Source organism: Rhincodon typus, chromosome 2 (assembly GCF_021869965.1).
Source record: "Rhincodon typus isolate 14 chromosome 2, sRhiTyp1.1, whole genome shotgun sequence".
NCBI classification, from domain to species: domain Eukaryota; kingdom Metazoa; phylum Chordata; class Chondrichthyes; order Orectolobiformes; family Rhincodontidae; genus Rhincodon; species Rhincodon typus.
The window spans coordinates 37559625-37586430 of NC_063333.1; the positions used below are offsets into that span (position 1 = coordinate 37559625).

Sequence of the window (26806 nt, forward strand, 5' to 3'; positions counted from 1 at the left end):
TAAATGCTGCACACTTCCCAAAGCAGTCTCTGTTCTGAACTATGATCTGATCGAAGTGGTGACGGAGAAGCTCTCTTTAGAAAGTCGCAGGCCTGTTTCAAGCAGTGCAATAATTTTCTGAACACCGCAAACCACAAGTTCGACCACGGAAATAAGCAGTCAGCGAACTGAAGTGAACGGACGAGCAACCCCTGCGCTTCATTTCTGCGCAGTTCACATCCTATCGAAGATCGCGCCGCTGTACGCACACGCACGCCAGAGCCTATGTTGTATCTTCGGCATTTCCTACTTATTCCGAAGAGAGTGTGTATGATGGGATGAGGAAGCGGGTGGGAAGGTATAATTCCGCAGCGGGTCACCGCAAGCGAACTTGCAGAAACCAGACGCCAAACTCCGCCGACCCTCCCCTGGATGTAGCGGCTGTATGAATGGGCTCGTGAGGCGAGCGGCAGCGCTTACGGTGATTGGTTGGAGTCGCTCCGGCCTCGGTGGGGGAGAGGCGGTGGAAAGGCGGGCGAGCTCATTCTCCATTGGTCAAGAGTTGGGAACGGTCGGCTGAGGGGGCGGGGCATGGTGTGGGGTGGATGTAACCTTCAATCCGATTGGTGAAGAGGCGCAGCAGTGATTGTAATCCGTCTCTGGATTGGCAAAGCGCTGGCGTCTGGCTGGAGGAGAGGTTTTATTCCCTCTCTCGGGTTTTCTATGTTTCTCCCCCCCCCCCGCCTCCTCCTCCATCACCCCATCCCCCCCTCCCTCCACCTCCATTTTTCACGCGGCTTGTGGACTCGGAGAGGAAAAGGGCGAGAGACTTAAGACGGGAGACAGAGACTCAGAGAGAATGATATTGGTAGTGGCAGTATTAGGCTGGATTTCAGAGTCCGGTTAAACTGACGCAGGAGGCTGAAGGAGCCAACGGACTCGAGGGAGCGGCGACTGACAACTAGCGAGCGGGTGAAGGAGGAGGGGAGGCGGAGAGAGAGAACGAACCCCTGAGGAGGAGACATGGCGGTGGCGGTGACGGCCGAGCAGGAGGAGTTGCTGCTGCTGTTATTGTCGTCGTCGGAGAGAGTGCGGCCGAGATTGGGAGATAACAGCAGCCGGAGCCTCCGGGACTGAGGGAAATATAGGCCTCGTCGTTACAAGGTCCGTTTGAGGAATGTGAAGAAGGGGTCCAATTTTTAAAAAAAAATCTCCCCATGAACGGGGAGTGGCGGATGGCCGTGGTTTCTCCACTCCGTTTGTGTTGCTGATTGATGGGCAGGGAATTCTGCACGGGCGGGGAGATAGCAGCCTGGTTCTGAGCAAGATATTGTACGTAGGGTCAATTTATGTTTTTATTTTATCCTCGTTCTCTCTCCTCTTCCCCACAACCAGCCCCCAGCCCGATTCTATACATAACAGGTTACGGTGGGGAGGGAGTATATATGTGCGTGTGTGTTTGGATATCAGGAACAGTTTTCACATCGCCTCCTCGCTCTGCGACTCGCTACTTGGGTGATTCTATCAAACAGAAACACCCACCGCAAATGGTTAGTTGTCAGGAGCCATTCCCGGCACGTAGGGGAGCCGTGTGAAAATTTGCCTCCGGACGGCAGCTGTCCTATCGTCTTCCCTTTTGAAATAGTCCCCCCTTTACGGATTTTTCATTTTTGTTTAGTTGGGCGAACACCGGTTTTGTCGGGATTGGAGATCTTGTTCGGGTTCGGGAGATCGGAGGATAAAAGGGAATATAAAACTGAAATAAACTCGGCGTAGAGGAGTCTCAAGCGCATATTGCATAGGAAAAACGAAGTACTGTAACAGGAAAATATCTTTCTCTCAAAACGGGCGTTTCCTTGTTTGATGGACGGAGGCTGAAGCTCCTGTTGGGAGAATTGACTTGTCTGTCAGCGCATTCTTTTGACCACTGTTTCAGGCGGGTTGATAATATAAATTATGGTACGAATGCGATTTGTTTGTCAGAAACTGACTCTCTATTCATTTATTTCCCAGTTTCATTGAGATGCAATGAAGAAGAACGGGTAGACTGGCAAGTGGTGGCTGTGGTGTTTTTTTTGTGTGACTATTCATGACTGGATTTTTCAATGTACCGAACCGAGGGAGTGTTCTCCTGATCTGGATTCGTTTTAAATTGAAATGAAATAATGGCGACACGAAGGACCTGTCCAAGTGAAGAGGAGGATGGAGATGCAAATGGAAAAAAACACCCATCTGCTGGAAAAGATGAGGTACATTTCTGACCAGATACAGTATATTTTTAAAATAAAGTTGCAAGGAGGTTTAAGGGTTTATACCTTTCGCATAACGCCATGTACAAAGGGATCAGCAATTGATTTGTGGCTTTTGATTTACTGTCTGTCTTGCTGTGTTGGGCGCAATGCCCGCTAGGCTCAACAGATTATACCTTAGAGCTTTAGTCAGGGCTTGTGTATTACAGCTTTAAGCTTTTCCACGTAAGTTGTCTCAGCTGTAATTATGTACGAGGGTGATTTGATGTTCCTGGATTCATATTGCAGAAAATGCAAAAGCACATCTTTCTGACTTCTGTGCTGTTAATTTAGCAATGTGAAAATTTAATTAAGTACTAACTATGAAGCTGTTTTAGGTTGGTCCTGATTTAGTCATTTATAACAAGGAAAGTTTCAATTATAACATGATTTACGTAAAGTTGTTGAAGAGGTATGTTGTAATGTCTGGTAAATGAAATCTGATGACATTTGAAGTTAAGGACACTTAGTTTTAATTCCTAAATGGTCTCAGAGCCTGGAGAATACCTACCGATGTTTATTTACCTGTACAAGTAGTGTTCTGAACAGTGTAGATGTTTAACTAAATGTGTTAATTATTTGTGCTGAAAATGGTACAGTAGGATGTTACCTAGAGTCAAATATTATTTTACTTGAAGGCGTAATGCTGTTTAGAAATTGGATCGTGGAGGGAATTCATTCATTGTAAAATTCTGTTAAGATCAACCTTTTGTGTTACAGCTGAGTATGATACAATGATCATTTTTATGTTCTAGAAAGGTTTCTGCAGGAATGCAAAGGTCAACTGTATCTCAATATAGCCTGATGAAGAGTTTTCATTACTGCCAATTCACGAAATACAAATAGGACTGAAAAATGTATGATTTGAAGGTTACCACATCTGGTTTTTGGTCAAAATATTCTATATTGTTGAAATGTTTTTAATGTAAAATACACACATACCATGCTGGAAACATTTAATGGGTAGATAGTGCAGATAAAACATGCAAAATGTATTTGTAATTTTTGGTTCAGATATTTAGTATTTGCTAGAAATGTTTTCTGCTAAAACGTTTCATGAATGCCCTACTCCAATTACTTTTCCTCCTTATAATTTTGAGGCTCGAGTAAGTTGCTCCTGCAGTGGTTAACAATATATAATCAGTGCATTTTGAATGAGTTTGATTTTATTGGTTATCATTGGAAAGACTTAGAATATTAAAATCATAAAATCCCTACAGTGTAGAAAGAGGCCATTCAGCCAATCAAGTCTTCATTGACCTTCCGAAGAGCATCCCACCCAGACTCGGCCCCTCACCCTTTCCCTTTAACACCATACTTCCCACGGGTAATCCACCTAATCTGCACACCCCTGGACAGTATGGGGCAAGTTAGCATGGACAATCCACCTAACCCGCATACCTTTGGATTGTGGCAGGAAGCCAGAGCACCTGGCAGAAATCCACAGAAACACGGGGAGAATGTGCAAACTCTACAGACAGATACCCAAGGCTGCAATCAAACCCAGGTCCCTGGTGCCGTAAGGCAGCAGTGCTAACCACTGTGCCACCGAGCTGCCCTAAAGTGGGGAGAATCAGTTTTAAGATTTCAAGCCGGACATAACTCTTCTTCAGAACTGAGAAGGGCCATTATCAGACTCCGAACGTTAACTCTGTTTCTGTCTGGATAGTTGCTGCCAGCCCTACTGATTGTCTCTAGCACTTTGTTTTTAAACTATTAGATGAAATAGGTATGCTAGTTTCTTTAATTTTTAATACAAGTGATTCATCAGAAAAAACTTTCTTGAAAGAACAAGAAATATAAGCATTTCACTCATTAATTTTACATCTGGAAAAGATAACTCTTATAAAACTGTAATGATCATATATACCACTTGTTCATGAGGGTTTGAAATGTTTAATAAATAGTTCCAATATATATTTTCAACTTTTTATGTATTAGCAGCATATTTGCATTATTTTACAGTGATCCAAACACCAAAGGTTGTTTACAATATTTTAAGAAATACAATTAAAACTACAGCATGTGAAAGTTTTTGTACTTAGGGCATGTAGTGAAAGGTGGAGTTAAAGTAAATTATTGGGTGTGATGTGACTCTTGATTTTGCAGAGATCTAACATATGATAATTCATGGGTGGAACTACATGACTAAAATTTGAAAAGAAATGTTTTGGATGCTTAAAATGCTGGAAATACTCAAGCCTGACAACCACCAATGGATTTACAAAAAATAGTTTTCAGGTTGATGGCATTTTTCTTTGGAATGTAGAGCTTAGTGGAAGTAGGCAAAGGGTGCCAATAGAAACTGGAAGCCTGCGTCCACTACCATGGTGTAGGTTCCCTTGCTGTTTTCAATGTATGCTAATGACTAATTTAGACACACACAGTATGGTTTATCAGTAAATTCTCAGATGACAAAAGTTAGCACTATGGTAAGCAGTGGGGAGGAAAGCTTTTAATTACATGAGGATGGTCAGGTGAGCAGAACGGTGGCTGATGGAGTTTAATCATGAGAAGTATGAAGTGATACATTTTTGGAGAACTAACAAAGCAAGAGAATACATGAATTGTCAAACTCTGGATAGTACTGAGGATCAGCAAGACCTTAGTGTGCATGTACTTGGATCCATGAAAGCAATAGGACAACTGGATAGGGTGATTAAGAAGACCTGTGTGACAGTTTATTAGTTGTTGCCTTGAATATAAGGACTGGGAGGTTATGATGGATTTATACAAGATATTTGTTAGGCCACAGCTGGAGTATTGTATGCAGCTTTTGTTCCATAGTATGGTGATCACGTGTTTACACTGGGGTGGGTACACAGCAGATTCATCAGGGTGTTGCCTTGGATGGAGTGTTTCAGCTGTGAAGAGAGTTTGAATAGGCTAGGGCTGTCCTTGGAGCAGAGAAGACTGAGGTTTGACCTGATGACAACTGCAGAATTTTTAAAAAAGGCATAGCTATCGTTGATAGGAATAAACATTTTCCCCTTAGAGGGGTTGATTACCAGGTGGCAAAAATTTCATGTAAGGGCCAGGTAGTGTAGAGGGGATTGTAAGGAGATTCTTTACACCTGCTAGGTGCTGGGTATCTGGGATACTCCGTGCCAGAAAGGGTGGAGAGGCAGGAGCCATAACTACATTTATGTATTAAGATGAGCATTTGAAATCGTATAGCCTACAAAGCTGTGGGCCACATGCTGGGAATTGGGGTTAGAGAAAATAGATGTTGATAACTTGTGTAGATATGATAGGCCAAAGGACTGTTTTCTGTGCTGCCTGACTCACATGATTAAGATAGCTTTTGTCCTGATAATTTATTTAAAAACATATAAATTAGATTCATTGAAGTATTGTGCATAATGTGCAATTGTGTTTCTGGTTATTGTTTCCTCTTGTTTTTACAAAAAGTACATTGAATCCCTTTGCATTCTGATTGCACTGTCTAAGTAATAACCTGTATAGCATTCATTCAAATTAAATTGGACGCTAAATGTAATTTGGTAGTTTGAGCATTAGGTTTTTGTTTTTAAGATTTGGATTGCCAAACCATACAGCAGAAACAAGTCTTTTTCTCCTTTTAAGATGTGGTTTTTAAAAATAAGTAGGACTTGATGACTGGAGTTTTGCACTTAGAAATTCTTTAATCTGTGTTCTCTGCTCATCAGAATTAATGAAAAGAAAATCTTTAGCTGGTGAGCGTACAAGAGGAGAACTTCATTTGGCTATCTATTATTACCCTGTACATTGAGTAAATGTATGCTTTAAAATTTGAAGCATTCTTTTAAAATTGTCCAAAGTACTATGCAGTAATAGTATAAACTGAATGTTGAGAGCATTATAACCTGTTTGTGCATGGGGTTTATCATGAATGACTTGGCTGTAAGCATAATTTAAACAATTCTCATTGAAAGAGCCTCATCCTGCCTATGTTGTGAAACAAATTTCTTTTAAGGTATGTCTTGTTTTACAACCTTGTTCATATTCAGGAACTGTCTTGTGAAACAGACCGAGGAATTATTACGGTGCAGAAGGAGGCTGCCATGCTTGCATTGGCTGTATTATCTCGTGCCAGTCTTCTGCCTTTTCCTGCACACCATACTATCCAAAAAAATTCCAATATCCTCTTGAATGCTTCAATTGAACCTACCTCCACCATATTTCCAGGCAGTGCATTCCATGTCTTATCCACTCGCTGTGGGAAATTTTTTTTTATTTCTTGTGTCACCCTTGCTTCATTTGCACATCATTTCAAATCTGTGCCTTCCATTCTTGTTTCTGCTTGTAAAAGAAACAGCTTTGCCCTATCTGCTACTCCATCCAGCCTCCCCATGGTTTTGTAAATCTCAACCAGATCTCCTCCTAGCCACCTTAGCCCCAGAGAGAACAGTCCCAACATATGTGACCGTCCTAGTAGACCACTTCTGCGCTGTCTCCTATTATACGGCACCCACAACTGTACAATACTCCTGCTAGGTCTTGTTCTATGTTTTGAATTGTTCATTTTTGATATTTTAAAAAAAACCAAAAGTACTGCAGATGCTGGAAACCAGTGACAGGACCTGAAATGTTAACTCTGCCTTGTCTCCACAGACGCTGTCAGATCTGCTGAGTTTTTCCAGCAATTCCTGATTTTGTCTATTTTTTTGATAATGTTCTTGTAGAATGAGCAGCTGAAACTTTCTTGCTCACCTTCTTATTGGAAATGAAGATGGTTTGTATGAACTATGTAACCATTTTGAAGCTACCATTGCTGAAGCAAATTTGCAAAAGTTAATCAGGCCAATTACAGCAAAGCTATTTTATGTCTGTGTGGAGCTGAACAACAGCATTTGAGACATTGATGGCAGCTATATTTTTAAGTATCTTTGCTTCATGTGATACTATTATTTAAAAAAATACCTACTTTATACACACATCTTTAATGGGGAATTGTCAGAATGATTTTAGAAACCTAATGCTGATTTATTTCATTACTGACAAGTACTTTTTTCTTATTTTCCCATGACAAGCCCTTCTTTCTGAAAAGAGAGTTTTAGACTTCAGAATATAGACCTCCAGTAGAGAAAGTGATTTCAGTCTTGCCATGCCAGTTTAAGAATTTGAATTCAGATTCTTTAGAACAGAAAATTTGCAAAGCTCTAGTGGTTAAGTGTTACTGAATGTATCAGATGGTTGTAAACTTGCTAATGCTCTTTAGTGAAAGAAACTTGCTATCTTTACTTCATCTTGGCACTATGTGGTCCCAGGACCACAGCAGCATGGGCTTTTCAATGCCTTTAGAGGTGATGTACATGACTGGCTTGCCACATCAAACCACTCAAATTACTGGACTGCAAAAGTTTAAGAGGGCAGTCCATCCACACTTCCTCAAGATAGTTAGAAGTGGTCAATTAGTGCTAGATTTACCAGTGATGCTCAATATTTGCATTTTCTTTTTCAACTATATGGTACACCACAATGTAGTGAATTTAATGTCTCTAATTTTTCATCCCAGATGTTTGTGATGAAGCAGTTTAGATTCCAAAATTCATTGAACCGGCATTTATAATTCCAGGTAACGTTTGGAAAACAGTTCTGCAGTTTCAAAGTTGTAGACAGTGGTTTTCCCTCCCTCCTCAAACAGAGCTTGTATGTCCTCCATTGTGGCTAAAACAGATGCACACAGGTCTGTAAGAGGTGCACAGCTGTCCTGATAAAGTGGGCCTGAGATAAGCGCAGCCAGAACCAACATGGCTATCTCTACAGGACATTATGAATGCTTCTGATATCAAAGGAGATGCATACTATCATGATATTTCAGTAGTGCTTATGGTCTCTGATGTTATCATTTCATTAATTTGTGAACATAAGCTTTATGATTTTGTTTAAACTGTACATATTGGTACCTTGCTATGGCTACTTGCAAAGATGCTGTAATAAATTGCAGTAGATGCAGCAACTCAGTTTATTTAGAGCACTACAACAGCTGGTCCCATGTTACATGATCTTATAGTTAATGCAAATGTCTGTGCCTTTCACTACTAATTCTGGCATGTAGTGCTGAACAAAGAGCAAATGTTCCAAAGTCACACTGTTACAATGAGCAGATTTTCAATAAGAACTATATACTGCATTGCCAAATATGTTTTTGAATTATGTTGAAGAATTAAAGTGCATGGAAAATAAGTCTTGTATATGCCATGCACCTTGCATTCTGGTTTTTTGCCATTTTTTGTGCACTGCTTGTAACTGTCATTGGTCTCTCTCTGGTCTTGCTTCTTTACAAAACAAACCGTTCAGTCTAGTCAAGTGTGTCACCTTTAATAGAACCTACTTTGGGTCTTGAGGCTTCCTACACCCACTGGCTATTCTTGTGACTTCAACCATAACATGCTGTTTATTCCTTCAACTTCTCCCACTACACTGCTTCTGCTAGGGTTCGTATGGGCAGCATGCTGGCACAGTGGTTAGTTAGCATTGCTGCCTCACTGTGCCAGAGACCTTGGTTCGATTCCAGCCTTGGGTGACTGTCTGTGTGGAATTTGCACATTCTCCCTGTGGCTGCATGGGTTTCCTCCAGGTGCTCTGGTTTCCCCTCTGGCCCAAGCTGTTAGGTGGATTGGCAATTCCAAATTGCACCATAGTAGTGTCCAGGGATGTGCAGGTTAGGTGGATTAACCACTGTTAATACGTGGTTGTGGGGAGAGAGTTGAGTGGTCTGGGTGGGATGTTATTCAGCGGGCTCAATGGGCTGAATGGCCTCTAGCTGCTCTGTAGGAATTCTATGATTCTAATCTATGGGACGCTAATTCACCTATCCTTTATTGATAAATCTGTCACTAATTCTTTTGCATTTTGTACTGACTTCCTCAGGTCTGTAAATTTGACACTTGAGCTTCGTAACAACTACTTGCCTACTTTTTGAAAAAAACATAAATGTTATCATGTGTTGATGACTGGATAGGACAGGGGAATGAACGGCTAAGTATCTTAAAGCAAAACAGGAGGTAATAGAGGGGCTTTTACTGGGCTACCCTCATTTGACAGCAGTAATGTAAGAGTTGAAGAGGAGGAGAAAAGAGAAGCTGGCAACAGGAACTTTAGAAATTAGATGGGTGACCCTCGGGGGAAATAATGAATGCAGTTGTTCAGGAGATCTGAATTAGGATGAAGTGATGGATTTTAGAATAAGTAGCAGAACAGAGAGGAATTTTGAAGTGATGGAAATGAAAGGCATATGAAGGCTGCAAAGGCATTATTGAGGAAATCATGAATTAATCTGAAGTGCCAACCAAATGCTACTGAGATACCCACAAAACATAAAAAAAACATAGAATTAAACGATGAAGAACAGCTAGTAATAAATGAAGCATATCAAACTTCCCATGATCAACACCAGTGGAACCTCTGAATAGGTCTTTATCTCTATCAGTCATGTGTTAAAGTGTTTTGTTTGCATTGACGGTTGTTAAATAGCTCTCAATTACTTCTATCGTTCACTGATTTTAGGGATGTCTTTAGGGATAAAGTAGGGATAAATAACACTTATTACATTTGATGGAATGCTTGGATTATTATGTTGAAGACTTGCTCGCCAAGTCGGTGTGTTTGATTGCAGATGTGTCATCACACTGCTGAGTAACATCGTCATTGTGCGAACAGGGTGACGAAATGTCTGCAATCAAACACATTGGCTCAGCGAGCAAGTCTACGATATCATCCACAACTCGAGCTACAAATTTTCTCAAACTTTGAGCTTGGATTACTATTTTGGCTATACATAAATTTAATCATCCATATTAAATTTAATGAACTGCGTGGAAGAGTGAAGTAAGCAGAGCAGTAAATGGATTTGGCAGAAAGATGAGATTCGGTGCAAAGAGGTCTGAATTACTCTGTTTTGGATGGGGAAAGAACAATGTAAATTAATCATAAGATTTGAGAAACTGTGCAATCCAGGGTTGCAGATGTACAAGTCTTTTAAAATTGGAATGCAGGCATTTAAGAAAAAAAATTGGAATTCAGTGTTATTTGTAAGCCACTGAGCACGTAAGAGGTGATGTTGAATTTGCTCAAGATGTTAATTAGGTTGTGGTTGACTTATTGCAAACCATTTGTAGCGCCTCATTGCATTGTGAATATTGGAAATTTGGAAATGACAGTCTTATTATGAATAATTATGACCATGAAATTTCACTAGCAGAGAACATTAAGAAGGTGTGTTCTAATGATTCTCAAAATTGTGAAATGTTTTGAGAAGGTAGTCTTTCAAACATTGTTTCTTGTGTTTTGTGAGATGCCAACACAAGACTCTGGACTCAGAAGAATGAAAATTAGGGATGATTTCATCCAGCTACTCATAACAAAATGGACTGCCTTATTATGAGTGGCCATTAAACGTCTTTCATTTTAAAAAGTGAACTAGCGTTTGTAAAAGAACAGCATACCAAGGTGCAGTGGAAATAAGATTAAAGGTCAGCAGAGGTGTGATGAGTCAACTTGTCTGTTTCTTTAACATGGTACTCTCTATTACTGTTACTTCTGTGATCATCTGTAAGTATTTATTCTCAATGTGTTCACTTTGAATCAAATGCATTTTCAATAATGCTGCAGGTACCATTTTTAAAAAAATTAATAGTTGTGCTAATCTAGTTAAGTACATAACTCTCTTTTCAGCCATACCCTTACTCTTCAATATTTCAAAGATAATCTTTGCTGTAAACAACATGCTTAAAGTGATTTTATTATGCAGTTTTAATTTTAGAAAATAAAGTTTTAACTGTAGAAATTGAAGCACACGAAAGACCATGACATTTAAAGTAACATGACTCCTCTTTCAAGAGGTTAACAGTTACAAAGATAGAGAGGGGAGATTGAGTTAGTGAGCTGGAGACATGGTGTCCATACTGCTTGCAGTAATGATATTCTAGAGAGATTTTTTGTTGGATTTAAAGGCATTCAGTGAACATTGAAGGGCCTTAAAAACCCATTGACTCCAACAAGTCAGAGTTTCAATTGTAAATACAGGTAAGGGATGGCTTTTAGGTTGAGTCAGAGGAGGCTATGGAGATGGGTGGAGCTTGGATTCTGTGGCTTCACTGTGTCTGTGTGTTTCTTGGGTGAAAGTTAGTTGCAGTTTAAAACTGGAAGACAACAGAACAACAAATTAAGTTCAGAAATAGGCTATTTGGTCCTTCAGGCCTGCTGTACCATTCTATAAGATCATGGCTGATCTGTTGGAGTTCCAAAGACCACACTCTAAAATGCTGATTAATTTTTTTTTCTTCCCTTGCCTTACAAGATTCTATCTACTCCTGTCTTCAAAATGTTCAATGATCCCACCTCTGCCATCTGCGTCATAACCTTTGGAAAGAAAAGCTCTTCATCTCTGTCATAAAGTAGCAAACCCTAACTTAAAAGAACGTCGTCCTTTTTTCTGGACAACGACCCCCCCATTATTGTAGGATAAGTAGTGAAAGCAGAATTAGTCTATATAGGTCAGCGCAGACTCAATGGACTGAAGGGTTTCTTCTGTGTTGTATGACTGAGGAAACATCCTGTCAAAAAAAAAACCCATCCCTCACTCTTCTAGACTGTACTGAAAATAAATTGAACTTATCTAATCTTCCCTCATGAGATAAGCTCCTTAGTTGAGGTATCAATCAAATAAATCTTAAGGTAGAATAAATAGTTGAGCAGCATCAGTGCAACTGTTAGTGGACTGCAGTTAAAGGCTCATGTCCCAGAAAGTGGTAGCTTAGTGCAATGGAAAAATATTAGAGCCCTAACAGCCATAGTTCAGATCATCTGACCAGTGGTGTGAAGGAAGCCTATTGATAATATTTGCAATTGGAAAAGATTTGAACCAAGTGGAATTCAGCGGCAACTGGGTGAATTTGATCATAGCTGGAATTGTGCTGACAATTAAGACATTTGGGAGCAGTCTTGACTACTAGGGAATTTGGTCTCAAAAGAAACTGAATTATCAAAACCTAAGCAGTCTTTGAGTTGGAGAACTTTTGGGGATGTTTGCAAGGCTAAAAGTTAAGAATTGGAAGCCCTTATGAGAGAGAGGTTTAGTAATATTTGGTGATCCAGTGTCTGTAACCATTTTTGGGATTTGTCTTAATCACATTGACCGGTTAAGCTGCAGCCTTTGTGGGAGTTTCCAGTTTGTTTGCAAATTCATTTGCTCCAAACTGTAGCAATCAGGATTAATATAAATTGAGTATGTGTGTATATATAGTGAGTATGGTTTTGAGTTATTATCATACATGTTCAGTATGTCTATTTACCTTTTTCACTTTTTGTTGATTACAAACCACATGAGCTCTAAATTACAACTCTTAGAAAAATACCCAGATAAACTGAAACCAGAGAACTTGCCTAATTTACACCCCACATCATGATTTGGCTTACTCCATGATGTCCTCAAACTGACCTTTTTCGATTAATTGCCCTATATTTATATTTTTCTTTTGATGAAATAAACGTGTTTTATAACCTTTTCATGGTACTGAATGATTTTCATATAAATTTATGTTTTTGGAAGTTAAAGCTAAAACTAACAATGAGAAGGGCTGTCTCCAGCTCTTTTAAATCCATTTTTATAGCTGTAACTTTTCATCGAACATAGAACATAACAGCGCAGTACAGGCCCTTCGGCCCTCAATGTTGCGCCGACCTGTAAAACCAATCTGAAGCCCATCTGACCTAAACTATTCCATTATCATCCATATGTTTATCCAATGACCATTTAAATGCCCTTAAAGTGGGCGAGTCTACTACTTTTGCAGGCAGGGCATTCCATGCCCTTACTACTCTCTGAATAAAGAACCTACCTCTGACATCTGTCCTATATCTATCACCCCTCAATTTAAAACTATGCCCCCTCATAATAGCTAGGAAAAAATCTCTGGCTGTCCACTCTATCTATACCTCTGATTATTTTGTACTCCTCTATCAAGTCACCTTTCATCCTTTGTCGTTCTAAAGAGAAAAGCCCGAGCGCGCTTAACCTTTTCTCGTAAGACCTTCCCTCCATTCCAGGCAACATCCTGGTAAATCTCTTCCGCACATTTTCCAACACTTCCACATCTTTCCAGCAATGAGGCAACCAGAACTGGACACAATGCTCCAGATGTAGCCGAACCAGGCTTTTGTATAGCTGGAGCATAACTTTACGGCTCTTGAACTCGATCCCTCTATTAATGAAAGCTAACACACCATACGCCTTCTTAACAACTCTATCCACCTGGGTGGCAGCTTTTAGGGAACTGTGGACATGATCCCTGAGATCCCTCTGCTCCTCCACACTGCCAAGAATCTTTCCGTTAAACCTGTATTCTGTTTTCAAGTTTGTCCTTCCAAAATGAATCACCTCACACTTTTCAGGGTTAAACTCCATCTGCCACTTCTCAGCCCAGCTCTGCATCCTATCAATGTCCCTTTGTCAGCTAGAACAGCCCTCCGCACTATCCACAACTCAACCCACCTTCGTATCGTCCGCAAACTTACTAATCCACCCTTCCACTCCTTCATCCAAATCATTTACAAAAATCACAAATAGAAGAGGACCCAGATTAGATCCTTGTGGTACACCACTCGTAACTGAGCACCATGTTGAATATTTTCCGACCACTACTACCCTTTGTCTTCTAAGGGTCAGCCAATTCTGAATCCAGTCTGCCACATTTTCCCCTATCCCATGCCTCCTTACCTTCTGCATGAGCCTACCATGGGGAACCTTATCAAACACCTTACTTAAATCCATGTATATCATATCCAGTGCTCTACCATCATCCGCGTGTTTGGTCACCTCTTCAAAGAATTCAATAAGGTTTGTGAGGCATCATCTACCCCTCGCAAACCCATGCTGACTATCACAAATCAAATTGTGCCTTTCCAAGTGATCATAAATCCTATCTCTCAAAGCCCTTTCCAATAATTTGCCCTCCACTGACACAAGACTAACTGGCCTGTAATTTCCAGGGTTATCCTTGTTCCCTTTTTTGAACAAGGGAATGACGTTTGCCTCTCTCCAGTCTTCCAGTGCTATACCCATGGACAGTGAGGACAAAAAGATCATCGCTAAAGGTCCTGCGATCTCTTCCCTCGCTTTCCATAGAATCCTTGGATAAATCCCATCAGGCCTGGGACATGGGTTCCTATCCCATCATGGCAGGTGGTGAAATTTGAATTCAAATAAAATACTGGAGTTTAAAGCCTAATGATAGTCACTTAATTATTGTTGGTTGTCAAAAATTCATCTAGGTTGCTAATGTACTTTATGGAAGGACATGTTTGTTTTATTCATTTATGGGACATGGGCCTTGCTGGCTGGTCAGCATTTATTGCCTGGCCCTAGTTGCCCTTGAAGTGAGCTGCCTCCTTGAACTGCTACAGCCCATGCGCTGTAGGTAGATCCACTATAGGGAGGGAATTCCAGGATTTTGACTCGGTGGCAGTGAAGGAATGACAATATATTTCCAAGTCAGGGTGATGAATGGCTTGAAGGGTAACTTGCTGGTGGTGGTGTTCCAATGTATTTTCTACCCTTGTTCTTCTCAATGGTAGTGGTCATGAGTTTGGAAGGTGCAATCTAAAGATATTTGGTGAATCTCAGCAGTGCATCTTGTGGATAATACACACTGCTATTACTGAGAGTCAGTGACGGAGGGAGTGGATTTTTGTAGATGTTTTACCAGTCAAGCAGGCGGCTTTGTCCTGGATAGTATTAAGCTTAAGTGTTGTTGGAGCTGCACCCATCTAGGCAAGTGGCGAGTATTCTGTCACACTCCTGACATGTACCTTGTAGGTGGTGGACAGGCTTTGGGGTGTCGGGAGGTGAGTTACTTGCTGCAGTGTTCCTACCTTCTGACCTGCTGTTGTCGTCACTGTATTTATATGGTGAGTCCAATTGAGTTTCTAGTCACTAGGAACCCCTAGGATGAGGAGAGTGGAGGATTCAGTGATGGTAACATTGTTGAGTGTCAAGGGGTGGTGGTTAGATTGTCTCTTGCGGGACGTAGTCATTGTCTAGCATTGTAGCACGAATGTTACTTGTTACTTGTCAGCCCAAGCCTGGATATTGTCCAGGTCTTGTTGCATTTGAGCCTGGACTGCTTCATTGTCCGAGGAATCACAAGTGTTGCTGAACATCCCCACTTCCTCCCTTTATGATGGTGAGAAGTTTGTGATTGAAGCAGCTAAAGATGATTCAGCCAAAGACACTCCCCTGAGGAACTCCTCCAGAGATGTCATGGAGCTGAGATGACTGACTAACACCCACACCCATTTTCCTACATGCCAGGTCTGACTCTAATCAACAGAGAATTTGCCCCCTGGTATCCACGGATTACAGTTTTGTTAGGCCACCTCGGTGCCATACTTGGTCAAATGCTGCCATTGTATTAAGGACTGTCACACTCTCTCTCACCTCACCTCCTGGAATTCAGCTTTTTTTTGTCCATATTTGAACTGAGGCTGTAATGAAGTCAGGAGCTGTCGTTTTGGAAAGTAGTAGGGGAGGCAGAAGCTGAGATGGATATTTGACTTGGAACTTCTGGCTGAAGATTGTTGCAAATGCTCCAGCCTTCACTTTTGCACTGATGTGCTGGGTGCTTTCATCAATAAGGATGGGGATACTTGTCGAGTTGCCTCCTCTAGTGAGTTTTTAATTGTTCACAACAGGATGCAACAGGACTGTAGAGCTTAGATTTGATCAGTTGGTTGTGGGATCGCCTACTTGTTTGTCATTTGCTTACGCTTTTTGGCATGTAAATAGTAAATTGGTAACTTCACCACTTGTACAGATTTTAGGTATGCCTGCTACTGCTCCAGGTATGCTGTCCTGCACTGTCCATTGAATGCAGGATTGTCATATGCGCGTGCGTGCGCACACCACCACCACCCCTCCACCGGCTTGACGGTAATGCACAGGGTTACAGATTGTGTTGGAGTACAATCCTGCTGCTGTTGATGGCCCACAACACCTCATTGTTGTCCAGTCTTCAGTTGCTACATGTTTTTGAAGTCTGTTCCATTTTACTCCCTGACCAGTGTGATCAGTGTTAGCTGTTGTCAAACTGCTGTTGATGGTGGGGACTGACCTCCTCCTGCCACCTCCCTGCTACCTTGCATCCATGCTTGCTCCAAGTGTTGTTCAATGTGGAGGAATACTGATTCGTCAGGAGGTTTAACCTCATTCCTTGGGACTTCGTAGGGCCTGGAGTCAATGTTGAGGACTCTGATGGCAGCTCCCTCCTGGCTGTATACCACCGTGCCACAACCTCTGCTGGGTCTTTACTACCTGTGGGACAGGAATATCCAGTGATAGTTAGGTCTGGGATATAGTCGTACTTGTGGAATCAAACCTTGCAAGTAATGTCAGGCTGTTGCTTGACTATTCTGCAAGAGAGCTCGCCCAATGCAGTTGCAGTTTCTTACTTCGAAAGGTCCAGGTTCAAGTCTGCTGTGTCCTGAAGATACCTTAACACTTCTGAGGAGGTTGATTTAAAAATAATTTGTTTTCGTAAGTGTAGCCTTGTCCTTAGCTGGACACTTTTTATTGATTTGATTTTTTTTCTGGCTTTGAGAACTGCTAGTACAGTTGACATGAGTTTTACCTGTCCTTTTAGCTGCCTTTGAGTAGGGCTGAGTAAAATATGGCCACTGCATCAAAGCTTCCAATGGAAGCAGTTGGAGATACATTAGCTAACGATCAGAGGCCGGAGATGGGTGTTTTCGGAGTGCGGCTGCCATTTCGGAGACGGCTGCACTTAAAGGAGTGCTGAGAGCAGGACAAGGTGAGTGTGCATTCAAGATTAGTGCTATTTTAGATTTACATTGTGGAAAACCACATTCCTTTCCTGAATTTGCTGATTCTTGCTGAGGTGTGATGTTATGGTAACTGGCAGTTTTTCATTATCTTTTCCAAGCAGCCATTCTTAATATGCAGGCTTGCACAAAGAATGTTGGCAGTCGGTTGACACTGTAGCCAGTCACTGTCTTATCCAGAGCCAATGCCTGTGTCCAAGCTTGTATAACCACCATTCTGTTCTTCCCTGTGCATCGTCATGGTTTTGATCAGATGTATATCGCAGACTGAATTGAAGCTGGAACCTTCAGGTTTCCATGTCTGTAATATTATACTGAGAAGTGCCTTTACCCACTAGAACAATTATAGATCTATCTAAAATTTGCACACAATTGAAAGTTTTTTTTAAATGTCTTGTCAACCTCTGTACATCATACAATTTTGTAGCTGCATTTATAATGGTACCAGGGATGAAGAACTTCAGTGGATAGCTGAGTTGTTCTTCTTAGAGCAGCGAAGGTTATGGATAGATTGAACACTTCTAATCAAGGTCATGAATATTGATTAGGTGAATGAAGAGAGACTGCTTCTGGTGGAAATACTTCAGTGGTGAGGCGAACAGATTTGAGGCAAATTGGTAGAGAACCTGACTGGTAGATTTGTAGTTGCAGGAGAAAAAAATAACTACTGAATGAGGATTGAAATATGGAAGCGTAGATGTTCCAATATCTGCAGGCTGCAAGTCCTAAGATATATAAAAATAAATATGTTTTACTCATTCACGGATGAGGGCGTCACTGGCTAGGCAGCATTTATTGCCCATCCCTAATTGCCCAAGGCGGAGTTAAGAGTCACCCGCATTGCTGTGGGTCTGGAGTCACATGTAGACCGGATCAGGTAAGGATGGCAGTTTCCTTCTCTAAAGGACATTTCGTGAACCAGATGGGTTTTTCCAACAATCGACAATGGATTCACGGTCATCAGTAGATTCTTAATTCCAGATATTTATTGAATTCAAATTCCACCATCTGCCATGGTGGGATTCGAACCCAGGTCCCCAGAACATGATCTGGATCTCTGGATTAACAGTCCAGCGATCATACCACTAGGCCATCGCCTCCCCTTTTTATATATATTTGAGTCAGAAGTCACGTGACATCAGGTTATGGTCCAACAGGTTTATTTGAAATCACAGGCTTTCGGAGTGCAGCCCCTTCATCAAGCGATTTCAAATAAACCCGTTGGACTATAACCTGGTGTCGTGTCACTTCTGACTTTGTCCACCCCAGTCCAACACCTCCACATCATATACAGTAAACTGAATTCTCCACAGAAATTCAGTGACTTAAAACTAGCCCTTTCACGTTAATGGCTAGATCTTGGCAAACTGTGTTTGAAACATTTTGTGCACCCTCAAGATTTGTTTTTTTAAAAAAAATCCAGTCTCCTAACAACTGTGTGGTTAAGTCGGTGACACTGTTTTATCTCTGATAATATAATTCAGTCTGCAACTTGAGAGGGAGAATCTTGAATTAGATGTAATAGTATTACAATTAAGTAAAGGTAACTACAAAGACATGAGGGAGGAGCTGGCCAGTATTGATTAAAGGGGGACCTAGCAAGGAAAAGGAGCAACAGTGGCAGGGGTTTCTGGAGGTAATTCAGGAGACGAAGCAGAAATTCATCCCAAGGTGGAGGAAAAATAATAAGGGGAGGATGAGACAACTGTGGCTGACAAAGGAAGTCAAGGGCAGCATAAGAGCAAAAGAGAATTCAAAGTGGTGAAGATCAGTGGGAAGCCTTTAAAAGCCAGCAGATGACAAGTAGTAAAGCACTAAGAGGGGGGAGAAGATGAAATAAGGATAAGCTAGCAAGTGACATTTTTTAAAAAATTGCAAGAGATTTTTTAGATATATGAAAGGTAAGAGTGGACCTTCGACCGCCAGAAAGTGAGACTGGAAAAATAGCAATGGGGATCAAAGAAATGGCCGAGCAACCGAATCGGTACATTGCATCAGTCTTCATGGTGGAAGACACTAGAATTTCAAGACAGTCAGGGGGCAGAGTTGAGTGTAGTGACCATCACTAAGGAGAGAGTGCTGGGGAAGCTACAAGGTCTGAAGCTGGATAAATCATCCAATCTGGACTGACTGAACCCCAGAATTCTGGTGATAGCTGAGGACGTTGTGGGGGCATTAGTGGTGATCTTTCAGGAATCACGAGTCGAGGGGACTGGAAAATGACTGATGTAACACCCCTGTTTAAGAATAGAGGGAGGCAGAAGATAGGAAACTATTGGCTTAACCTCAATTGTAGATAAGATTTTGGAGTCCATTATCAAGGATGAGATTACGGAGTACTTGGAAATGCCTGGTAACATAGGGCTGAGTCAGCACAGCTTTGTCAAGGAGAGGTCATGCCTGACAAATCTGTTAGAATTGTTTGAGGAGGTAACAAGCAAGCTTGACAAAAGAGAGTCAGTGGACGTGGTCTATTTGGATTTCCAGAAAGCATCTGACAAGGTGCTGCGCAGGAGACTCTTAAGATAAGAGCTCCTGTTGTTGAGGGCAAGGCATTGATAGAGTATTGGTTCACTGGCAGAAGGCAGAACTTGGGGATAAAGGGACCTTTTTCAGGATGGCAACTGGTGACAAATGAAATTCCACAGGGGTTAGTATTTGGACAGCAACTATTTGTTATAGGTTAATGTGGACAAAGAAACTGAGGAGATTGTGGATACGTTTGTGAATGACATAAAGATAAGTGGAATGACAGGCAATATTGAAGATGCAGGCAGGCTGCAGAAGGACTTGGACAGGCTAGGACAGTAGGCAAAAATGGTGGCAGAATATAATGTGAGAAACTGGGGAAAGGAATTGGAAATCTGGAGCACAAGGAGACTTCATAGAATCCATACGGTGCAGAAAGAGGCTATTCAGCCCATCAAGTCTGCAGTGACCCTCTGAAGAGCATCCCACTCTATCCCCATAACCTATCATTTACCATAGCTGATCCAGCTAGTCTTCGCAACCCTGGGCACTAATGGGCAATGTGGCATCACCAATCCACTTGACCCGTACATCTTTAGATAGTGGGATGAAACTGAAGAATCTAATGGAAATCCACGCAGTTACTGAGAGAATGTGCAAACTCCACACACTGTTGCCCAAGGTTGGAATTGAACCCAGGCCCCGGTGCTGTGAAGTGGCAGTGCTAACCACTGTGCCGCCCTGAGACTTGGGCGTTCTAGTTCAGGATTGTGTTCAGGTTAACATGTAGGTTCATTTGGCAGTTAGGAAGGCAAATGCAATGTTAATATTCATTTCAAGAGGGCTAGATACAGGAGCAGCAAAGTACTTGTTGGACTCGAGGGCACAGCTTCAGAGTGACAGGATGCCCCATTAGAACTGAGATGAAGGAATTTCTTCAACAAGAGGGTGGTGAATCTGTGGAACTCCTTGCTGCAGAGAACTGTGGAAGCCAAGTCATTCAGTGTATTTAAGACCTAGAGATTGGTAAGGGGATCAAAGGTTACCGGAGGAAGGTAGGAGAAAGGGGTTAAGAAACATAGTGATTGAATGGCGGCCTGACTCAGGCTCAGAGGCCCCATTCTGCTCCCATGTTGTGATCTGACTTTTCCTTCGCTGCTGCTTCTCATACTCCATACAGTACTTTTCTGTCCTGAATATGAATTGAAGTTCTGGCTTCCATCTAGTGACAGAAGTTGATCAGTGCAGATTGTCCTGCAAGGGCTTAGCTGCACAGGCCAACCTCTACCCCCGAGATGGAGCCTGGTCAATCTAACGGTCTGCAGACTATAATATTTTTAAAATGCACTTTATTTAAAGTTATTTCATTTACTAACGTAGGAATTTAGAAATTTAAAGTGTAGGTTGTACTAATTCATCTTGGAGCACACAGGCATAATGCTTAAATTTTTTTCTTAGCTAAGTAAAGCCATATGACACCTATATCCAGCTTTAACATTGATTTCTATTGGAATCAATGCTACACTTAGTCTTTTCACTTGAAAGTTAGAGATTTTTCAGGAATGCAATCCCAACTTCGTGAGGTCACTGTGTGCTACCATAGAGGGGAAAATTTGCAATCTGGGAAAAATATATGAATTTATGTTACAAAATATCCACACCACATTGTGTGCATTTGGATATTTTTCTTACTGAAATAACAAATACTGCTGCAGGTCCTAGTTAACTGACCAGCAATGCATCTCCTTATTGCCACCTTCCACACCGGGAATGACTACTGGTGTTACACCTTGCTGGAGTAACATGCTGGAAATTGAGGCCTGCTATTCTCAGTCATCTCAAAAGTTAAAGATTTTACAAAATGTGCAGAATTCCTCAATTCACCTGATTTTCAGACCCCATTTGACATACAACACAGGCCAAGTTTCTGGACTTAACAAAAAAATACTTACAAATAGCCAGACTCCAGCTCCAGATAAACAATAATGAACTCTAATAGTTAAAACTCTAACCCCTTCATTCTTCTCCTGCTTCAATCCCCGCCACCCACCCCAACTCCCACAAGCAATCTGCATATTTTCCCTCATCTTATGATCTATACCAATTACTTTTAAATTTTCCCCTTACACACAGACTGGCAAAAAACATGGTATTATAGATGGAGTGAAAATTGGGAAAGCAATACAATTTCTGTACTCCAATGTGTCATCCTTTTGAAATGTTTGTCCAGCCCTGCCCTAGAGGCTTAGAATCCAGGAGGCCAGCAATCTGGTATTGCAAAATTTGTGTATTGTAAGTTGGCTGCCTGTGTCATAATTTTGGTTGGATGAAAATGCATACTTAAACATTTCACATATGAATATATTATTGAATGAGTGACACTGAATTGGTAGCATTAATTTTACATGCTTTTCCCACTGTCTTTTCCCACATTGTACCCATTTTTACACTTGCACTTAAATGTCACACTTTTTTTTCCTCCCTCTACCTGCCCCGCATTTTCTCTTAACTTGTCACTATCTAAATCACGCTTAGTATCATACTTTTTTTTTGTCAGTGCGTGGTTGATTCATGCACATTTTAATGATCCTTTAGCATATTTTGTTCTCTCTCCCAGTTTTAATAACGGGCTTCTATTCACTCCCAGCATACAGTATCCATACAGTATAGAGCTGTTAAAGATATTTTCTTTTTTAAAAATGAAGTGATTTTGTTCTAAAGAAGAATGTTAAGAAGTTGCCAATGTCTTGTAAATCTTTATTCTATCCTGTATAGCCAACAGTGAGATGATGTGCATGATTTTTTTCCCTGGCATCTGAAGGCACAGCTGTAGAACAGTCATACTATAAATGTGACAGGGGAATCATGCATATGCATCTGTGCTTATATTGTGGTTTTTGAACCCTGGATTCATTTTAAGGTATAAACAAGGTGTATTTGGCCTGCAGAGATTGCCTGCATAGTCTACCAATTTTTTTTTTGTATCAAAGTCCTAAAAGACATTCAATTGACGGACCAAGTAAACTATCATTCCCTGTCGCTCGACCTTCTGTAGCCTTAGTTGACAGTACCATCATCTTTCAATGTGTCTCCGCTGTCACAGTTAGGTGCACTGCACTTATCTGCTTCCATTCTTAAGTATCTAATCATAGCCCTAAAATCACCTGCAATGGCTTATCTTCCCACTATGTTGCAGTTACTTTTGGCATCCCATGTCAATTTCTCCATGCTGTCTTTCATTGACATCATCAGAAAAAGGTTTTCGTTTCCATAAGTATATAGACGCCGCTCGCCACAACCTCTGCCAGTTATTCCAATATCTCTAACTTAACAGACTGCTTGCAACATCCAATACTGGAGGAGCAGAAATTCATTCTAATTATTGTGACAGTCTTCAGTCCCCAGCTCAAACTCAGTTTTCCAGCCATTGACTCCATCACTCTACCTGGCAATTGTTCAAGCTTATTTCACTAACATCACCCGTCTCTGTACCTACATGAGCTCACCTCTCCTAAAGCCCTCTTCAGTGCCTTTGTTACTTCTTAACTTGCCTATTCCAATGCGCCCCTAGTCAGCCTTTCATATCTGACCTTAAGGCCCTCTAGATCTCTTGCCCATATTGTTACTCGCATAGAGTCAACCCCTGTGCCCAGTGACCTTGTTGGTTGCTGGTCAAGCAAGTTCTTGATTTTTAAATTCTAACCACGGTATCCACATCCTCATTAGAGCATTGACTGTCCCTATCTTTGTAATCTCTTTCAGCCTCTTGACTTTTTTGAGATATCCACATTAATTCTGCTCTCTTGAGTATCCCTGATTTTAATAACTTCACTAGTGATCGTCATGTTTTCAGCTGCCAATGCCCTGTTGAATTTCCTCCGTAAACTTCCCCTCCCCCTCTACTTTAAAACATTTCTTTAAACTTGCCTCTGACCAAGCCTTAGTATTTGTTTGTGGCTTGGTGCCTTTTTTTTTGATTTGCAATGCTGCTGTGAAGCAGCGTGGGAGTATTTTTTTAAATTATGCCCAAGGTGATATATTAATGCGTTGAACTAGTTTTGCAACAATCAGCTGTATAACTAATGCAAATAGCATACAGATTCACTGACTACAAAGTTCAAGCTCAAGTTTGTCTAACGATTTTGAGATTTCTATTACAGTTGAGAAGCAATTTGGGAAAAGGAAAGCATTCCTTCTACCTGAAAATCATTCCATCTCTACTTGAATAAAGTAGTTGAAACAATAGTTCACTCCATATCCCTTACAAGCATGTAAGGATTGCAACTCATTTTGAGGGGGCAAATTGTGCATACAATATTTTAGCTTGTGCTTATCTTTTGTCCGGATTAGTGAGTGAAATACAAAAGATGTGGAGGTAACTGTGTTGGACTGGGGTGAAGGTCAGCAATCTGATGACGTCAGACTTCACCTAACGAAGGGGCGATACTCTGAAAGCTTGTGATTTCAAATAAACCTGTTGGACTATTACCTGGTGACGTCTGACTTTTGACCTAATACAAAGGAAACATTTGTAACAATGCAGGATTGTTAAGTAACACATTTCCACTGAAATTGATTAATCAGTAAATACACCAATTTATTTCGAGGTCCAATATAATACAGATGTCTCTGGGTGTAGTCAACAGTTGCATTGCAGCTGAGCAGTACTTTGAGCATTCCATCTTGGCAGGCCAGTCGCTGCAAAAAAAATGTTCACAATATTCCAAACTCGGTTCAGTGTTTCCTTTATAGGAAATCACAAGACAGATTGAAAGTTTGAAATGTGAATTATTCATAAGTAAATGCAGTTACTTTTTTTAAAAAAACCACGTACAATAAACTAGGGAGTGATGAAAAATAAGGGATATGGAAAGGTTTTTTGTGGGAAAATCTAGAATTGGGATCACTGTTTGAAAATAAGGTGTAACCCATTTTAGACAGATGAGAAATCTTTGGAATGCCCTTCCTCTAAAAGGTGTTAGAAGTAAAGCAGCTTATTATTTTTAAGGTAGAATTCAATAGATTCTTGATACGATGTTACTGCATGGACCTTGAACCTGAGCCTCCTGACTCTAAGAATCCTAGGTCTAGACATTTTTCCAGTCATTTTTCTACTCGGCTTATTCAGGGATGTTACTACACCTCTGAAGCAGGTGGAACTTGAGCCCAGGTCTCCTGGCTGAGAGGTGGCAACACTGCCACTTTACCACAAGAACCCTAGGTTCTTTGGTAATGGGGATTGTGGAGTAATCAGATCAGCTGTGATCTTTTTGAATAGCAAACAGGCTCAAGGGGCCTGCTCCTAATTTGTATGTTCATGTTCATGTTCATATGGACAGTGTTCTTCCAGAATTTTATCCTGATTGTCTGCACTATTCATATGATGTGGTTTGTCTTCCACAAAAACAAGGCATCATTCAAAGTGAGACCAAATTTCAAGTACAGTACAGGTTAAGATACTCTGGCCTCTACATTGCCAAATAGCTCACTTTGAATAGGAAATCTGAGGTGAAAACTTAGCTACAAAGTTTTCTGGAAAAAACAGTAATTTATGTTCTTCCCATTGTTTTTGGCAGGTTAATGTAAGATGTGTATTGTGGAGATATTTTCCTAATTGGACTCTGCATGGCAGTATAATAGTTGGAGAGTTGATGTGCAAAAGAATAGTACTTAAAAAAAATAAGTTGTGTTCCTAGTGAAATCACACAAGAACAGACAAGTCAGCATTGTATAGCAGATTATTGACTTGCCTATAATGGTGGGTGGAATTGAGATTTGAGTGAGTTTGTTTGGTGGGTAGCCTCAAAAAATAATAGTCTGGGATTCTTATCTGCTGGAAGGTTGCTCAGATATTGCTGGCTGCCATCTTTAAACTGACTGCTGAATCATTCTTCTGTATTGCAAGGGACATTTTAAAGAGACACACTTTGGGACCTATATAATTGTGTTAGAATCTTTTAGAGGAAGTTCACTTGATTTATTAAAAACTGAAAGCTGGAAGTCAGGAAAAAAAAAACAAACTGCTTGGGAAAACTCAACAGATCTGCCAGCTTGTGTGGAGAGAAAGCAGAGTTAATGTTGCAGGTCCAGTGACCCTTCCCTTGTCACTCAATTTATTCCTGGGATGAAGAGCTTACCTTGTGAATAAAGGTTGAACACCTGCCTACACAGATTTGGAATTTAGAAGAATGAGAACTGAAAGAACTGTAGATGCTGTAAATCAGGAACAAAAACAGAAGTTGATGGCAAAGCTCAGCAGGTCTGGCAGCATCTGTAAAAAAAAATAAGTCAAGAGTTAATGTTTCAGGTCTGGTGCTTCAGAACTAACGGTAGCTGGGAAAACGTGAGTTTAAATGCAGAAAATAGGGAGGGGGATGGGATAGGGTGTAAACAATAGGATAAAGAATAGAGCCCAAAGAGAGTGAAGAGCAGAGATAGTAGGAACTGCAGATGCTGGAGAATCTGAGATAACACGGTGTAGAGCTGGATGAACACAGGCCAAGCAGCATCAGAGGAGCAGGAAAGCTGACATTTCGGGCCTAGACCCTTCTTCAGAAATGGGAGAGGGGAAGGGGCTTCTGAAATAAATAGGGAGAGAGGGGGAGGCGGATAGAAGATGGATAGAGGAGAAGATAGGTGGAGAGGAGACAGACAGGTCAAAGAGGCGGGAATGGAGCCAGTAAAGGTGAGTGTAGGTGGGGAGTTAGGGAGGAGATAGGTCAGTCCAGGGAAGGCGGACAGGTCAAGGGGGTGGGATGAGGTTAATAGGTAGGAGATGGGGGTGGGAGGAGGGGATGGGTGGGAGGAAGGACAGATTAGGGAGGTGGGGATGAGCTGGGCTGGTTTTGGGTTGCGGTAGGGGGGAGGGCAGATTTTGAAGCTTGTGAGGTCCACATTGATACCATTGGGCTGCAGGGTTCCCAAGCGGAATAAGAGTTGCTGTTCCTGCAACCTTCGGGTGGCATCGTTGTGGCACTGCAGGAGGCCCAAGATGGACATGTCGTCTGAGGAATAGGAGGGGAGTTGAAATGGTTCGCGACTGGGAGGTGCAGTTGTTTAGTGCGAACCAAGCGTAGGTGTTCTGAAAAGTGGTCCCCAAGCCTCCGCTTGGTTTCCCCAATGTAGAGGAGGCCACAACGGGAACAGCGGATGCAGTATACCACATTAGCAGATGTGCAGGTGAACATCTGTTTGATGTGGAAAGTCTTCTTGGGGCCTGGGATGGGGGTGAGGGGTGAGGGGGGAGGTGT

The 26806-nt window shown here is 41.4% G+C and overlaps 1 protein-coding gene across 3 annotated transcripts in view; it reads left to right on the forward strand.

The window, feature by feature from the left end:
• The first annotated feature begins 732 nt into the window (after nucleotides 1-732).
• The window catches only part of LOC109935405 (rho GTPase-activating protein 21), a 236932-nt gene continuing 210858 nt past the window's right edge, over nucleotides 733-26806 (forward strand). For 2 of the 3 annotated variants that reach the window (XM_048612239.1, XM_048612246.1), the window contains exons 1-2: nucleotides 733-1143; nucleotides 1993-2228. In XM_048612239.1, the coding sequence (XP_048468196.1) occupies nucleotides 2145-2228 (84 nt within the window). In that variant the 5' untranslated portion in view covers nucleotides 733-1143; nucleotides 1993-2144. Of the gene's footprint in view, nucleotides 1144-1992; nucleotides 2229-26806 lie in introns of those variants that run through there. The other variant, XM_048612252.1, reaches the window with a different exon arrangement.